The following is an 18,556-nucleotide window of genomic DNA, read 5'->3' as shown; positions in this document are numbered from 1 at the left end:
TTTACGTCACACTAGAGCTATTGGGCTATTGGCGACGGTCTGGGAAACATCCTGGAGGATGATCCGAAGACATGCCATCACAATTTTGATTCTCAGCAGAGGGGATGGCACCCCCGCTTCGGTAGCCCAACGACCTGCACGCGAAGTCGAGCACTTTACGGTAGCACAGTTTAACGAGGACCAATACCGCACACCCTTGGTCCCGATGCAGACTGATCCAAGTGGTCACCCATTCGCACACTGACCGTAGCCAGTGATACTTGACTTCGGTGATCTGCAGGGAACCGTGTCTTAACGATCAGTCCACTGCGGGACCCCCTTCATATGTATGTGCAACAAAAAAAAAATAAACTAGTGTAATAATTATTATATTGTATTGTATTGTAATTATTGTAATTATAACTGTTTGAAAAAACATATGAAATGAAATTTAATAGAAAAATCGTAGGTAATTTTTCTACGCATGGCATGCATTAAGCATAAAATCACATTTATTCCTTAAAATGAAAATAAAATTAATAGCAAACTTTTATTCAAAATAAATATTATTTTTATTATGACGAAACTTTCAACTAACTCACGATTTAAAATAACATATCGGATTCAAAACATTAAGCACTTCGCTTAAATCACATACAAACAATTGCAGCGCTTCTAATTTCAAATATCTGAAATAGACTTGTGAGGAAGAAAATCAAAAGGGTTGGGCACTTAAATTGTTTCTTTTCTTTTTTTTTCTTCATTTGCACAACATAGTTTATTTTCTTTATCAGATGCTCATTACAATGTAATTATTAAATATTGTACAACTGTGTAATTATAAAAGATAGTAAATTAATGTGCAATCATAAAAGATGAAGTAAATTAACAGTTTATAAGTTTTCGAAATTTGGAAGGATTAGTTATTAAAGACTCAGTGGCAGTGTTCGTTTTATTTTGCCTCTCTGAGTTTTACCGGAAGACACACCTCTAGAAACAATTTTGATTTGTATAAACTAAACTAATCCTATTATAAATACGAGTTATGTATATGTTTATTGAGAAGCTTAACAGCATATAAAATAAATTTCGTTAAATTCTGATGCTAATACTAGGCGAACCTGTTGCGACATGCTTTGTTTCTTGGCGTGAAACTTCCTAGCGCTTGTCGATCTTGGCGTTCAACTATTGTTATTCACAAAATGAGTCGCCAAAAAAGATTGAGTGTGCAAATTGTCAATTAAATAATATTTTTGTCAGAATTACCACGAACCAAAACTATTGGTAGGGTATTTCATTTTTATATCGTTCGAAACTGATATGAAACGACTATGCGCATTACTTCTGTAGATTTCATACGATTTGTGATAGACTTTAAGCTAGATTGCCATGAATTTTTCTGTTTTCTTTTCAAACAAAAATAAACAACTGTCATCGTCTCGATTGTTAAACATGGCTCTGAATTCTAGCTATGGAACTTATAGCTTCATTAATCAGTAAGTGATTTTGATTACATTATTTAAGAGCTTTTTAAGATATTTCAAATTGTGGTTTCTGTATTAAGCGATTTAATAAATGCCATCGTTTGAACGATATTTTTAAATATTGATTTAATTAAATTAATTTACATCCTTACTAAAAATTTACATTATGTACTTAATTGATAATGACTTAACACTCGTGCTTTTATGCTAATCTGATATAATAATCTAATGCTGAATTTATTTACAATTTTATGAAAATATTATTTTGAAAAGCATAACAATTTGTATATTTAAGATTTGATTTTTAAAATGTTTTGCCTTTTGAAGAAATTTTAATGGCTACAAGTTTTTCGAAGCAGTAAATAATTTTTTTAAATGTAATGCTGAATGCGTAAGTTAAGAGTGATTTAAATTTTTAAAAAAATATGTGTATTTATGCATATATATGTCTATACATTTATACATGTAAAAAAATCTATATATTTATACATATATATGCCTAAATATTTTCAAACTGCGGATCAATACTTAACATGCCAGTGCAGTATTTATGAATAATGCTGAATTGTACTTACCTATAGTGTATTGATTAACCTATAGTGGCCTAATGTCTCTTTTTTTTTATCTTTTTCTGTTTACTAACTTGATTCAATTTTGTCAAACAAGTTGAAAGCTTTCGGTTTTAATATTTAGAAATTGTTTTTAATACTATGTTTTTATTTAAACGTAGCCCTCTTAAGCACGTTTGACGTGTATACACGTCGAACTAAATTTCAATTAAGGTGCGTATAACGAGTATACTCGTTAAACCAAATATCTATCGTTGTGCGCACTACGTGTATATAGGTTGAACCAAATCTCTATGGCGGTGCGTGTGATGTGTATACACGTCGAACAAGATCTTTATAACGGGGCAAATGACGTGTATATTCGTCGTGTAAAATAATAAAAATTACCAATAACTGTCAAAACTCAAAAGTTTATTAAAATACAACACGAATATTACTTAGTTTTGTTATGTTTTTATATTACTAATAGAACTTATAAATGTATTTAATACTGCAGGGTGTAGAGCAGGGATGGGCAAACTACGGCCCGCGGGCCAACTGTGGCCCGCCGTAAGGTTTTATCCGGTTTATAAGGTTTATAAGGTTTTAACTTGCCGATCCGTCACAAATATACATTATACATATTTGTCTACTTTGTTTAAAGCTAGCTTTTTTTTTTCTTTTTTAATAAATTCAGATGATCTTTTTAATTTCTCCATTTTCGTTCTACAAAACATAACTTGATGGAATTAGCTTCAGACAGATTTTCAATTGGTAACTTGTTGAAAGCAGAAGTTCTTCATAGAATAGGTGTAGAATGGCACCAACAAGCGTTTGTCTTTCTCGAGGAGCAGTCAATACGGAATCTAAATGTAGGTGAATTGTGCTTCACATGAGGCAGACAGAGCATTTTAAGCTCTAACGAGCGAATTTTTCATTTTTCCGCGAATTATCTGCAAAAAAAATTTTTTTTCTTCTTGTTTGTAAAATTTTAATTGATTTATATCAGCAATGATGATGTCATTCCAAAATGCAAACTAAATTTTATGTAACACGTAAGGATTTTTTACAAATGAAGATTAAAAAATTAACAAAATGCAGTATAATGCATACAGTTGCAACTGTAGTTACTATTAACTAAACACAATAAAGCTGTTCATTTACAATATTATGATAACTTTTGTGTTTATCATAATAAGTTCTGACAAATGACTCGTAAGCTTTACTTGTCCAAGTGTTATTAGAAACTACGAGAAATTTTGTGTACTATACTAAATCTTTCGTAAGAAATCGGTTGGATATGAAACATAGTTAACACCACAGGGGAAGTACCAAAACCGTATTTATTTAAAATGTTCCTTTTTAGATCTAGCTCTTCAACTTTTGATACCAAAGAGAGTGGCTATTTCTCGGAGACATTTTGTTCTTCTCCAGGCTCTAGTTCTTTGGATTTGGAGAGATCAGGAGAATTGTTCATTTCAGAAAGTTCAAACTCGAATATTGTTGGATGTAGAAAAAGGAAGAATTTCATACCTCAGCGATCCTCAGATTTAAGTGATCCAACGTTTCGAGGTGTGACCATCAGGATGGATAACAAGTTGGTGGATGGAGAATGGAAGTTAATTATTAAACCAACTTTCAGGTAACATATTTCAGTTGACCCTCTGCACACTTTTTGAAAAATGAAATGCATTATTTAGTGATAGCTTTTCATGCGTATTATAAAACTTTTTTTTTTGAAATTTTAACTAAAAATGGTATGCATGCGTTGTATAGAATATACATGAGCCTTATTAAGTCCTCTCTCTTAATAAACGTCTAACAGCTTCGACAATATTTATAAAAATGACTATGCTTTACAAAATATGAACGTTCCGCAGTGGACTGATCGTTAAGACACGGTTCCCAGCAGATCACCGAAGTCAAGCATCACTGGCTGCGGTCAGTGTGCGGGTGGGTGACCACTTGGATCAGTCTGAGTAGGGACCGAGGGTGTGCGATATTGGTCCTCGTTAAACTGTTCAACCGTAAAGTGCTCGACTTCACGTGCAGTTCGTCGGGCGACCGAAGCGGAGGTGCAATCTCCTCTGCAGCGGATTAAAATTGTGATGGCATGTCTTCGGATTATCCTCCGGGATGCTTCCCAGACCGTCGCTAATAGCCCATTGTGCAGCTCTAGTGCGACGTAAATTCTGTTAAAAATTCCGAACTTAGTTGCACCAATATTTGGCATTTAATGGCTTGGTACATAAAATGGAGCTCAATTTTGTTTCTACTAGCTCCAAATATCAGGAGGAGGTTGCACCAAAGATGGGTGTTTTAAAATCACCTAAAATGAGGAAAGTTACACTGTTATTAGGTATAATTTGTACCAAATGTCGGGCAAAATGGCACCATAAATCAGTATTTAATTAACAGCAACATGCCTTAGCTGTTCCGATACATCGAGACCGAGCTGTAAAAAACATAGCGTATCATTCAGTTAGCTATTTTACAAGCTTTGTGTCTTTTATTAAGTTTTGGTGCCATCAGTGGCACCATGGAAATATTTCTCGATCATACTTACCAGTTTTCGGTGTAACCGAAATAAAATACCCTTTCATTTAACCAAACTTTAGTGCAATGAGAAAATTTGCACCAAATATTGGTTAAATATTTACCGAGTATTTTTACAGTGTACACTGAGACTTTGGTTTGAAAATGTTGGAAATATTTAGCTTTCTTTACCATAAACCTGATTATCAGTTTACTCCATAAAATGTTACTATTTACGATTCCATCTTACGTAAAATAAATTAATTTCCCAGGTTTTATGAAAATTAAATATCCTTTTTAAATCAAAGCTCTTTCATAAAATTAAAAAATTTACTGGAGAGGAATGTATGAAAGAATTGCAAAAGGGAAATATGTTTTTAATTCCCCCCAAAAATGCACATTGATTATTTTTGTTTTCCTCCAATTGGGCTTGATCATGATTCTTTACAACTTGATAACATGATTTTTCCACTAACATTAATCCCGACCGTGAATAGTATGTTGTCTAAAGATTTTTAAAGTATTTATTAGGAGTAGTCATTAAAAATTCTGTAGTTTTTCAGCCTCATATTGATTCTTTTTTATTTTCACGATTCACCAGTCTACCAAGACCAAAAAGAGTTTTTAAGCCATACCCGGATAGCTCTGAAGAGGAAGATATAAGTAACAACTACACTTCTAGCAATGAAGGTAAAAATTTTACATGTAGGATGGTTATCTGATTTTTGTTGTACAGTGCGCAAAATAAAAAACGGACCACCCTGAATAACTCTTAATCTAATAATCGGATCTTCACGTTCTAAAACTCAATCTTAATGCTTCAAGGCAGTGACCTCAAATATGCTAATTAATTAGTACCGACGATATTTTAAGTTATGAAATCAGACACGAAAACGTACTTTCTCTGAATAAACATGCTTTTTTTTCAGACAGATTCGGATTTCTCATCCCCAAAATATAGGGGAAAACCTCTATTTGGAAAATATGGTCCTCTTAGTTTGTTCAGGAGAGCAGTCCAAACTTTGTACTCCTTCATGTTAATTTTATTTTTTTGCGTGTTTTGCAATATCTCGAGAACTTTTGAAGCGAATTGAAAACTTTTTGAACACAATTATAAAATTCATTTATTCAAAGATGATTCCATGGAAAATATAACTTATAGTAAATATTTATGATTTTTTATTATTTTATATAATAAGAGTGGAAATTTTTTAAATTGTAAGGTATATAATTTTTTACATAATTTTAAAGAATGTAATTTTAAATTGCTAAGTACAAAACGTGAACAAAATAGGTCGGATAGTTTCTAAATGAAATGAATTTTAAAAAAGCTAAATTTTTAAAATTCAATTTCTCATGAACTATTTGACCAGTTTCGTTTTAAATTTCGTATTTTGCCATAAAAAATTGCATACTTCAAAGTGTGAAAAAAATTTATACCATACAATTGAAAATTGTTTCGACTATTATGAAACAAAATAATAAAAATAAATAAATTTTTACTAAAAAGTTCTATTTTTCATGGAATCGTCTTCCGATAGACGAATTTTATAGTTATGTGCAAAAAGTTTTCAATTCGCTTAAAAAAGTTCTCCAGATATGGCGAAATACGCATAAAATAAAATTAACATTAAGGGGTTCAAACTTCGGACAGCTGTCCTGACCATACTATGGAGACCCTATTTTCCATATTGCAGCTACTCCCTATATTTTGGGAATCACAAATCCGAATCCGTCGCAAAAAGGGTATGTTTATTCAAAAAAAATTCGTCTTTGTGACATATTTCGTGAATTAAAATATCGTTTTCCTTTTTTAATTAGCGTATTTGAGGTCACCTCATTTGGATTGAATCCTAGAACGTAAAAATCCGATCATTAAATCAAAAGTTATTCAGACTGATCAGTTTATCATTTTGAGCACTGTACTTTTATTGATAAAAATATAGCATAACGAATTATTATATATATTTGGGCGACCAGAAAGTAATTTTTTTAAAATTAAATTTAAACAGATAGTATTTGAAGGGAACCAGAATGTATTTTCGAACAAAAGTTTTGATCTTTCGAAAAATAAAGAATATGTTTTATTCTGAGTAATTCAACACACCAAGTATAAGTTAATTCTCTAAAAACTTCCAGAGCCAATAGCAAATGTACTCAAACCTAAATTATAATAAATTATTATAAACCTAAATTATTATAAAAAAAAGTGAAATATACTTACTGAAAACAGAAAAATTAGAAACCCATTTTCTAAACTGGAATCAAACTGAAATATTTTGTTTAAAGTTATTTATCCAAATTTTTGCTTTTAAATCTGATTTTCTCAATTCAAACTTTTTCGCCTTACGCATTAGATTACTCGATTTCTAATTAACGCACTTAGTTACAACTTGGTAATTAGCAGGCCCCTCTTCCCCACTGGGCACTATGGGCACGTGCCCAGGGCCCCGCGATCGAATGGGGCCCCCTAGTTCCTGCCAGATTACCAAATGATAACCGATACATTATTACCGAAAAACATTAATTTTGAAAAATCTGATGATAATGACTTACTACAATACCTACGCTTATTATATTAGCTTTAGTTTGCCGCATGCGGATAGCTATACCTTGTACAACATAGCTTGAACTTTTTGACAGATGGGTCAGTGATGGGAAACAGAAAATATCTATTGGTGTAAAAAATGTGTTGGCTAAATATGTGGCTGTATGTATGTTTTAAACTATTCAAAATAAATAAATTCATTCGTCAATCAATTTTATTGCACTAGACATAAAAACATTGGGTAGGTAAGAAACCATTGTTTTCAGTTTTTCTATTTAAATTTTACCTCGAAGCAATAAAAACCACTTAAGACTTTCGGAAAATGCTTGAGTCCTTAACAGGTACTTTTATGTTGTGTGTCTATTCTTATGATTATTATCAATTTTTAATATTATTAAAATAAGAAGATATTGTTCGTCGTTGCAAAGTTATATCGATTTCAGATTTGACATCTGTCAAAAAGAAAGATCAAACTAATAAATAAACAGGGTATAATACTCCACTCTCTCTCAAAAATGAGTTTTTCCGATATTAGTATGTTTAGGTTAATTTAAATACCTATATGTAAGTATAAGAATACAATTTTAAAAAAAATTATTAAATTAAAAAAAGAATTATTTGATGCGGTGTGGTTTATGTCTTAAAGAAACCTATTCGAACGTCATTCGTAATACCAAAGACAAAAAAGGGGAATTCCCGATTCCCGATCGTCGTTTGACTTGACGAACGGGAATTCCCTTCAAGTATTTGTCTGCGATGTTGTGGCGTTTGTTTTGTTTGTAGTTGTTAGTTTGTTACTGACTGTGCTCGAGCTCTGATAAAAAAAATAGTATTGTTTGATTAAATCGTCGTTTTGTCTGTTTTGTGTTAGCGAATATTTTCGTTATAAAATTAATTAAATAGTGAATTATAATATAAAATGTCGAAACGGTCATATCCTAGTGGATCTGAAAAAAGGAAAAAAGCTCTACATCAGAAAGAAGTAATTGAAAAGTTACCAAAATTAACATCATATTTTACTACTACTACTGGAGAAACTTCTGTAAGTAGCAATCAACTCATAAATGTTCCACATGATGACTCAGCTCAATTACAAATTGCGGGAATTTCTAAACCTTCATGTTCCAATTTTGAAAAAGAGATTGAATCAGAAAGCGACTATTCCTACGACGAAAGTGCAACGACTTCAGTGACTTCACTAAAACCGACAACTCCAACTGTGTCAATTGAACAGCAGTTTTCCAACACAGAAGAATTAATATCGCACGATCCCGCCGATTATTTTCACGAAAAGTTTGTTGAAATAAATCGCGAAATTTTAATTCGTAAGGGACCAGTATATTTTCAAAATAAAGATTCTGACTTTTCCGAGGCATCCAGAACATACAAAGATGGTAATAAATTAGTAACGAGATATTTCAACAAAGCATTATTTATTCGCAAATTAAAGAACAATGAAAGCGTCGAAAGAAAATGGTTGCTGTATTCGCCTTCCAAATGCTCTGTATTTTGTTTTTCATGCTGCTTATTTAACCCAACTGATGTTAATCTTTGCTCTCGGAATGGATGTAATGATTGGAAGCATATTAATCACATAATTTTAACACATGAAAATAGCCCAGCGCATAAGCAATCTATGATGACTTATCTGGCACGAAGTAAAGCGGTTGGTAGAGTAGATATAGACTTATTATCTCAACATCAAAAGGAAGTGGATTACTGGAGAAACGTACTTAAACGGATTGTAGCTGTTGTAAAATTTTTGGCATCGAGAGGGCTTCCATTTCGCGGCGACAATGAAATCCTAGGATCTCCAAACAATGGAAATTATTTGGGTTGTGTGGAATTATTGAGTGAATTTGATCCATTTCTTGCAGATCACTTAAAAAAATTTGGGAATCCTGGAAAGGGTAACATTTCTTATTTATCAGCAAATATCTGTAATGAGTTTATTGAAGTAATGGGAAAACAGGTTCTAAAAAAAATTATAAATGAAGTTAAATCAGCAAAATATTTTTCCATAAGCGTTGACAGTACGCCCGATCTGTCTCATATTGACCAGCTAACTTTCATCATTCGATACGTAAAAGACTGTGTTCCTGTTGAAAGGTTTTTGAAATTTATACCTATTAAAGAACATAAATCTAAGTATTTAGCGGAGACCATCTTAAATTTTTTAGAGATACATGATATTCCCATAAAAGATTGCAGAGGACAAAGCTACGACAATGCTTCAAATATGTCGGGAAAGTATAGTGGTCTACAAACAAGAATCAAGGAAAAATGTGAATTTGCCACCTTTATACCATGTGCAGGACATTCACTAAACTTGGTAGGTGTCCATGCTGCTGGGTGTGTACCGGAGGCATCACAGTTTTTTGAAATAGTTCAGAAAGTGTACAACTTTTTTTCGGGCTCTACCCACAGATGGAATATGTTAACAGAACATTTAGGTTCAAAAAAAGTTGTTAAGAGTCTTTCACAAACCAGATGGTCAGCCCGAGCTGATGCAGTAAGTGCTTTGCATGGGGGTTATAAAAGAATATTAGAAGCTTTAATCACCATCGCAAACGATACTGAACAGGCACGAGAAACAAGAGACAAAGCCCTTAGTCTGTCTAGAAAAATGGGAAATCTAGAATTTATTATACTGACGGAAATCTGGAGCACTATATTGGAAAGAATAGACAAAACAAGTAATTATCTTCAGAAAGAAACAATAACACTGGACGTTGCAACCAATTTGTTGACTTCACTTTATGATTTTATTACTAACCTCAGGGATAAATTTGATAACTTCGAATCATCTGCCAAAGAAAATAACCCAGAATCTGACTACAAGGATCTATCTCAAAGAAGAAGACGTAGAAGCTCACGGCAGAGTTTTTTTGATGGCTCTGCGCCATCAGTCCAATTGAATGGAAAAGAGCGATTCAACGTAGAAACCTTTCTCCCAATAATCGATACCTTGAGTGTTCATCTAAAACAGCGACAAAGTTCATATGAGATCGTCAGTCAACGTTTTAGTTTATTTTTTCACTTAAAAACTCTGAATTCCGAAGAGATACGACAAGGATGCAAAGAATTTTCTCAAATCTATCACGAAGATGTAAATGAAAAAGAGTTAGAAATAGAATGTCAACATTTAAAAGAATACTTAATAAATGTTCAGAGTGAAAATGAAGCATCTAACAGTGTACAGGAAGTATATAATCTATTAAAGCAAAACAAAATTGAAGACACATTTCCTAACGTAGAAATTGCATTGAGAATATTTTTAAGCATGATGGTAACTAACTGCAGCGGAGAACGCTCCTTCTCCAAATTGAAACGAATAAAAAATGAATTAAGAAGTACAATGCTTCAAGAGAGATTAAATAGTTTGTCGCTGATGTCCATAGAATGTGATATTCTCAATACCATAGATTTTGAAGAAGTGATTAACGATTTTGCTCATCTTAAATCTAGAAGGGTACCTTTGCAATCAACATAGAATTAATCTAAGGATTTTAAGTTAAGCGAGTTACTTTTGTAGATTATTTTTTATATTTCCTATTTTTTTATAGCTAGTAACTAAATAAAAATAAATTTAGAACCTTGTTTGTCTTTCTTTATCTATTGTAACTAAATAGTGTTTTCTCAAGGTCATAGGGGCCCCATGATCCTAATGTGCCCAGGGCCTCAAATAGTTTAAAGACGGCCCTGGTAATTAGTTTGAGAATTGCATGTTTCGTAAATTCATTCTAGCACCTGAATAATGGTAAGTATTTAATATATTTTCGGTTAAAATATTTTTTTCATAAAAAACTCCAAATTTTTTTTGTTAAAAAGTTTTAAAATATTTTTTAAATACTTTTTCAATGTCTTTAATCTTGCATAATTTTTAAGAGAGCATACTTAACTGCCTATTAAAAGTTGTTTCAAGTCATTAACATAATTTTTATAATACATGCTAAACGTCAAAGTATCTTAAGTTTCTTCGAATTTTAGCTCTAAAGAAGGTTTATATATATAAGTTCTTTCCATTGTTTCTTAAAAATGTAAAATGTTTGCATTTAAAAAATGTCGTTGCTTATGTTAAATTCCTGTATGAAATTCACGATATGTTAATTTTTAGTTCAAAGTAAAAGAAAGTCATGCCTTGATATATCTAACCCCAAGTCATTATTTTTTCTCCAGAATTTGTTTTTAATTTAGAAAATATTTTATAATAGTTTTGTCAGAGCCGTGGGCTCAGGAGACAAATCTTTTGCCTCCCAAGAATGTGACCCAGGTTCAAATCCCGCCGTGGCTGATTAATACCAATTCTGCTCCCGGCTTGCACTGACCACAATGCTGACTTAAAATATCTTCAGTGGTTGACGGAGCCCGCTAGTTATAAAATTAAATAAAAATATCCAATTCAACAAACTTTTCCCGACAACAATCCCACAAGCAACATTAAAATAAAATACGCTTTTTCAAAGAGAAAGATCGAAAGTTTAGACATCTCAATTTTCTACTTCTTTTGCAGTCCCGTGGCAGAATCGTGGCGACATTGTCGCAGAACGTTACCGAGTTCTTGCAGACTGATTTTTAATTTGAAAACTGAAAAGTTGTTTTTTTTTTCGGACGATTTTTTCTTTTCTTCAGGATTATATTAAAAAGATGCCTTCCTCGCGCATAATTTTTCTATTCTCATTTGAGAACAATAAAAAATAAAAATTAATGAAGTCAAAAAATTGCTTTTCTTTACTGCAGAAAATTTCGTTCTAATTTTTTTAATGCAGTTATTACTATTGATTTCCACATACAGTACACTCTCGATTATCCGTGTGCGGATTATCCGGTTTGCGGATTATCCGTGCTTATTCCGGAGTCAACAAAAAATTTAAACAGAAACATTTTCAAGTTTAAAAAATTAGTTTTAACACTATCAAATTTTTAGAAGCAATATTCGTTATTGGATTGCAGTATATGGAATATCAGCAACATCGTCAAAGGTAAAATCGTCTACGTTATCACGATCGTGGAGAAAGATGATGCCCCTTGTTGAACAATCTTCTTCAGATACTCAAGAAGAATATGATAATAGTATTCTTAAACAAGCAAAAGAAATCGAAGGTTTCGAAATGCTTGATGAAGAAAATTTAGAAGATTGGTTTCAAAATGATGCATGTGAGCCTGGCTTCCAGTATTTGACAGATGAAGACATCGTTATGTTGTTAAATCAAATAATGATGAGTAACAGATGCAGAAGATGTAGTAAATGAAGGAAATACAATTTCTCATTCTGCTGCTCTGTGGAAACTTTATTAGATTATATGGGAGTATTTGATTACGGTGACATTAATGCGGTTCGTAAAATATGTGACAATATATGGAGCATTACACATTTTTTTCAAAGGAAAATTCCTAGTTTGATGTTATACAGCATGCAAATGTCAGTAATTTTTATATTTTTTGTATTGATATTGACTTTTTCTTTAATAAAAGGAGTTTTTGGTTTATCCGTGTTTTTCGATTGTCCGTGCGACCTGTCCCTACGATTAACCCGGATAATAGGGAGTGCACTGTAGTTTCAAAATACGATATTTTTAATGGGATATTATTTATTACGACAACTGAATTTCGAAATAAAAAAACGTATTTAGTAACCCTTTTTTGAAGCGATCGATTTACTGCTACGGATTTCACGATTTTTTTTTTAATGATGTGATGATGATTTACAAAATGCGGAAAAGGAAATTAGTGTGTTTTCCCCCCAAAAAATGCGAGAATATCACCCATAATATTAGAATAAAAAATATATTACATTTTTAATTAAATTATTTTATTTGATCCGAAAAGTTGATGCTTTTGTAATTTTAATTTAGTAACATGTATATTTGTTATTTTTAAAAGTATCTTGCAGAAAGATATTAGTATTAGAGAGGTATGTCGCAGAAAGCTCGAAAATATTCTGCCATAGGGTTTTGCAGTATGAAATCAAAGCTTTTTCATCGTCATCATATTTGACCAGACGGCCCAATGTGGGCCAATGCCTTCCTTTGAAGGACCGTAACGACTTCCGATTTACCTTAGAATTAGCTTTTGCACACTACTTTTTGAACTTTAGATAAAGTTCTTTTATCTAAAGACAATTTCCCAGCAGAAATATTTGTAATAATAATTTCTTGCTTTTAATTAATTATTATAAAAAAAGTGAAATATTTTAGTATTGAATGGTAAAAAAAAAATTACATAACTTAACGCTATGCAATCATAATGAAAAAAAAAACTCTTTACTAAATTTGTTAAATTATTATTGTAAAATGGAAATTTAAAATTACGTCCTTTTTGAAATCTTATTACTCAGATACTATTTTACAGATTTTTTAAAAAAAAATTACATAATTTAAAATGACGTAAAAATTTGCGATTTGATATTCAAAATTTTTTCGCTAATATTATAAATAAATAAAAAAAATTATTTCGTTAAGCGAAATTATAGGATAATTGAGTTTATTATTTATGTGCAAGAATTTTTTATGTAGCTTAAAACGCTTCCGAGATTTGAGTTTGCAAAAAAAAAGTGAAATCAACATTAAGCGATGCGAATTTTCTATCACTCTCTCAACTTAATTATAAAAATCACTCCCATAACAGCCCGTTTGGGCCAGAGAGATCATGGAGGTAAGAGATCCACAATTTTGTGACCAACGGCATAATTGTGGCAAGCATTACGCACGGGCTACCTTTACTTCCTAGATAAGCTGTTACCCATCTGTCTAAATCTCGTTTAGCTTCAAGCCGCCACTGTGGATCGAACCCCAGTTCTTCACAATGATAGTCTATTGCCTTAACCACTGCGATATCGCAACCGGCTGACTTAATCAGTTGGACCCAAATGACTGATATTGCTGCTATCTCTTTGTTTTAATGAAGGAAAATTCAAATCTATGGAAAATTGAGGGATTCGTATCAACCAGCCATCTCTGGAACTCGAACCCGGTTCACCTCATTGGAAAGCGAACGCTCTATCCCTTGAGCCATCACGGCTTTATACGGAAGTTTTATTTTATAACCGTCGTTGAACAGTCGACCCAATTTTATGGGTTTACGACTACTAATGTTCAACTCCGTAGCCTTGTAATTTTGAACCCAATCCAGAAGACAAGGGAACTCATGGATCGAGTATTAGGAGAAATTTGCCTTCTTGGAGGACTTCTTGATGGAGCCAACCCGCATTTGCGTTACATGGAGAGGAAGACCACGAGAACCTCCCACGGTTAGCCTGACGTCAAGGGGACTCTAACCCATGATCCGTCTAACACTGAGGATATTTCACGTCAGCACTATGGTCGGTGCACGCCGGATGCAGAATTCGTATCGTATACGGAAGTTTGACTTTTTACGATATACATAAAAACTTATCTTCAATTTATCTTGGAATTATATTTTATTTTAAATTTTATTACCATCGTTGAGCAGCCGACCCAATTTTTTGGGTTTACGACTACTAATGTTTAACTCTAGTACCTTGTAATTTTGAACCCAATCCAGAAGACTTTGGAACTTTTGGATCAAGTTTTAGGAGAAATTTGCCTGTGTGGAGGGTTTTTTGATGGAACTAACCCTTAATTTCGTTACATTGAGAGAAAAAAACCACGAAAACCTCTCGCGGTTTGCCTGACGGCAAGGGGACTCTAACCCATAATCCGTCTACCACAGAAGATATCTTATGTCCGCGCTGTGGTCGGTGTAAGCCGGATGCGGACTTCCTACAGACGAGCTACAGCTGGGATTTGAACCCGGTTCACCTCATTGGAAGGCGAATGCCCCATCCTCTCACGGCTCATTGAACACTTGTTTAATTTTTGGTCATACCAAATTTACCGTTTTTCGCTTAATGCTTAGCATCAAAATCTTTTAAAAAATGGTCAGCTATATTGTATTTTATATAAGTTTAAAATGATATTTATAGATATTATAATAATAATTTTTAACTATTTTAGAGCATTTGTGGCTCGCGAATAAACAATCTGGAAATTTTACAGAGAAACATTGTGCTTCATGCAGTGTCAAAAAAACACCTCTTTGGAGAGATGCTGAAGATGGAACGCCATTGTGCAATGCATGCGGTATAAGGTGAATATCAACATTTAAAGTTTCTAATAATTTGAGTTGAAAACAATGTGTCGCACTGTAAACAACGCACAAAAAAAAAATTCGAATGATCAAATTTCCCCTCACTAACAAGAAATAGCGCGAAATGTAACATAAAATCTTGGTTTCAATTTTTTTTTAATATTTAAGGCACTTAATATTGAATATGATATTTATTATAAACCTGGCAGCAGAAACCCAGCACCAGATCGTCAGCGAGTGCTGCAGATTTGATTTTTCACGTAAATTATCATATTTAATAAGCAAGCAAGTTACGAAGAAAAATTACAAAGAACAAAAAATTAAAAAAAATTTAACTATTGTAGTTGCTTATGCGACTTGCCATACCAGCAAGTCTGCTAGAAATCAAACGAATTTTTAAGGTAGAGGCAGAGCTTTTTGAAAAATACTTTATTGAGTGGTACACAATTAAAATCTAAAACTTTCATAATCTTCGGTAACTTGGCTAGCGTTTTAAAAGCTTGACAACGAGAGGGTATGAAGCAAGTGGCTTTTTATGTAAGTTTTTGAATCATTTCCAGTAGTGGTGTGAAAAATAACCTTAAACTTTTAATGGAAAGAATAATACATTAAAGCATAAACTTATATACCACTAATATAGCAATAGCACTTTATTCCTTTATGCAAACATTTCTTATAAAAATTCTTAGTTAAAGATTAACTAATGAATCCAAATTCGCCATATGATGTTGTCTATTAGCCTAAACCACTTAATATTCTTTTTTTAATTAGTCTTTTTTAAAATGACTTTAAACAACAGTTGTTTTTACAAGGTTGTCGCAAGTACTATCTATTTATAATAGTGGTTGCTAGATTTACGTTGATTTAGATTTTTAAAAACCGCATTATTGTTTAGTGTTCTGATTACAAAGAGATCACCTGAAAAGTTTTTTCTGTCATATATCAAGCCACCCCAACGCGAAGAACTGGGACTTGCCCCGTAATGATTAGGCTTAGTGTTTAAAAATGTAAGGAAAAGTAATTACGAAATTTTTAGTTAAGCTGTTAAACTTGGGTTGACCTTTTAGATGGCACTTTGTGTGGGATGTCAATTTTGTTTAACACGCGTCTTTCCATGTTAGCATTCTTTCCAACACACATTTCAAACTAACTTCATTTTTTTTTCAACACGCATTTTGAGCCGTTTCCATTTTCTTAAATATGTTTATATTCTTAAACATGCGTTTTGAGCTGTTTTCTTAAACACGCCTTTTCAGCTGTGTTCAGAATAAAAAGCATACCGATAATTTTTTTTATTACTTAACCGTGACTGTTCCAACTGTATTATAGTCCCGCAGTGAACTGATCGTAAAGACATTGTTCCCAATCGAACACCGAAGTCAAGCATCACTGGCTGTGGTCAGAAAGCTTGTGGGTGACCACTTTGAACAGCCTGCGTAGGGACTGAGGGTGTGAGATATCGGTCCTCGTAAAGTGTTCGACTTCGAGCGCAGGTCATCGCCTACCAAAGCAGGGGAGCAGAGGATCAAAATTGTGATGGCTTGTTCTCGAATCATCTTCAGGGATGTTTCCCAGACCGTCGATAATAGCCTATTTTGCATTTCTAGTGCGACGCGAAATTAAGTACCTATAGTGCTGCTTTGAGAAGAACTCCTCCAGATTGAAAGTCTGGGGCTGGGCTGTCTGCTGCTATGGTAACAAGCGAGAGCACATTCCTAATGGGGGTGAAATGGAGGAAAGAAAGTGTCAATTGGTTTACTCAGGACGACCTACTTTAAGATTAAGACAAAACTATTCACCCCACACCCCTATTCGAAATGACCTTTCCTCGTAACCATAGTACCCGCACGACGCGAGACGGGTGTCTGGAGAAGTTCTCCTGAAAACCGCACTATACCTATCTACCAAGTGTATGATTTATTGCGAATTTAGGGAAATTTCGGTAATTCTTTATTAATCTTTTGGTTCAAAATTGCATTTTCAATCATTTATATCTATCCAATCAAAGCGAAATCTATATATTGTTTCACCATAACTTAATTTGTAACACTTTTTTCTTGTTAGATACAAAAAGTATAAAATGAGATGTGCTTCATGCTGGCATATACCGAAGAAAGATGAGTTTCACCCCAGGTGTCGATCATGTGGTTCATCCTATGTTCCACCCGAATTCATATCTAAGAGATGATGGAATACATTTACGTGGTTTGAATGTTTTGAACATTTCCTTTTTCTAGCTAAAAGTTTTACTCGAAGTATTGTAAACTGTGATGCGATTATTTATTTTTAATTAGTATATATTTTCTGTTAAATTATAGCAGAAGTTGCTGCTATTGTTTGTACCGTTTACTCGTTTTTTGTTATTAAAATTTTGTTTCCAGTGTTAGTAAACGTTTTCTAATATTTTTTTTACTTCGAATGCTCCTCTCTTTAATTAGATAATATGACATTTTTTTTAAACATTTCTGCTTGTTTTTTAGTTTGCTTTTGTTACACACACACACACACACATATGTATATATATATATATATATTTATATATTAAATTGGTGTAGACATTACACACGCGTAATTACTATTGCAACCCAAATGTTGTAAAATACTATCTTTTGCTTATTTTAACTTTGAACGATCTAAAGAACATCTTCAACTTTTAAATGAATAATCCCAAGAAAGCGGAAAGGCACTTGACGATATAAAACTTCATTTGCTTAAGAAAATATGAAGATGGCAATTAAAGTCGACGTGTTTTGAACTCTCAAAATTAGGCGCCCATTCTCAAGACTCGCCTAACGTTAATGAGGAAAACAAAAAGGATTTGAAACAAGAAACGTAAAGTTGCGACAAAATATGGTAAATAAAGGTAAACAAACAAGCTAATCGGGGCAAAATGCATATCCATATGCTATGGAGAGGTGGTGAGAAACTCATTTCGTTTAGCCATGGAATCGTTTAAAGAATTTGTGTTTAAGACACGCCTTGACTATCCCCTTGTTAAAGATATGATCTCCTCATCACCTCTACATAGCACGTAGATATATATTTTACTTCGAATTGCCTCTTTCGGCCACTGCGGTTTTTCTAGTTTTATTTTTTCCCCTTTTATTCTCCTTTTTCTTTTTATGCTTCAATCTCATCTACTGCGGTTCTTCTGGTTTCGTTTTTCATCTTTATTTTCCAATTTTTTTCGTAGGTAACTTTACGGTTTTTCATTAAAATCATTTTTACCTTCTTCATTCACGTCTGGTGAATCTTCAGAATGAGCACCTATTTTTGAGCACTCGAAGTGGCTTGAAGCAAATGAAATTTTATACCATTAAGTATCTCTAAGTTTCTTAATTTATTTGAATGGA

General features: G+C 32.9%; 1 protein-coding gene across 2 annotated transcripts; it reads left to right on the top strand.

Annotated features, from left to right (window-relative positions):
• Positions 1 to 796: 796 nt before the first annotated feature.
• LOC107442097 (GATA-type zinc finger protein 1) lies at positions 797 to 17,589 on the top strand. Of its 2 annotated transcripts, none has more exons than XM_016055566.4 (5): positions 797 to 1,475; positions 3,378 to 3,653; positions 5,148 to 5,236; positions 15,071 to 15,203; positions 17,268 to 17,589. In XM_016055566.4, the coding sequence occupies exons 1-5, from the start codon at positions 1,369 to 1,371 to the stop codon at positions 17,389 to 17,391; spliced, it is 729 nt and encodes a 242-aa protein (XP_015911052.2). In that variant the 5' UTR covers positions 797 to 1,368; the 3' UTR covers positions 17,392 to 17,589. The 2 variants fall into 2 exon arrangements, with proteins under 2 accessions (XP_015911052.2, XP_015911053.2); XM_016055567.5 differs by having other exon boundaries at positions 1,202 to 1,475; positions 15,113 to 15,203.
• The last annotated feature ends 967 nt before the right edge of the window (positions 17,590 to 18,556 follow it).

The sequence above is a fragment of the Parasteatoda tepidariorum genome, chromosome 12 (assembly GCF_982258835.1).
Source record: "Parasteatoda tepidariorum strain Cologne lab strain chromosome 12, Ptep-v5.0, whole genome shotgun sequence".
Taxonomy (NCBI): domain Eukaryota; kingdom Metazoa; phylum Arthropoda; class Arachnida; order Araneae; family Theridiidae; genus Parasteatoda; species Parasteatoda tepidariorum.
Note: the sequence above shows the minus strand (reverse complement) of the source record. Positions and strands in the feature narration are given on the sequence as shown.

What these genes read in the sequence shown, in the direction of transcription:
- LOC107442097 (XM_016055566.4), top strand. Translation starts at nt 1,369, where the DNA reads ATGAATTTTTCTGTTTTCTTTTCAAACAAAAATAAACAACTGTCATCG. An exon ending in ACTTATAGCTTCATTAATCA is followed by an intron (nt 1,476 to 3,377) that starts GTAAGTGATTTT and finishes GTTCCTTTTTAG; the next exon opens with ATCTAGCTCTTCAACTTTTG. An exon ending in ATTATTAAACCAACTTTCAG is followed by an intron (nt 3,654 to 5,147) that starts GTAACATATTTC and finishes ACGATTCACCAG; the next exon opens with TCTACCAAGACCAAAAAGAG.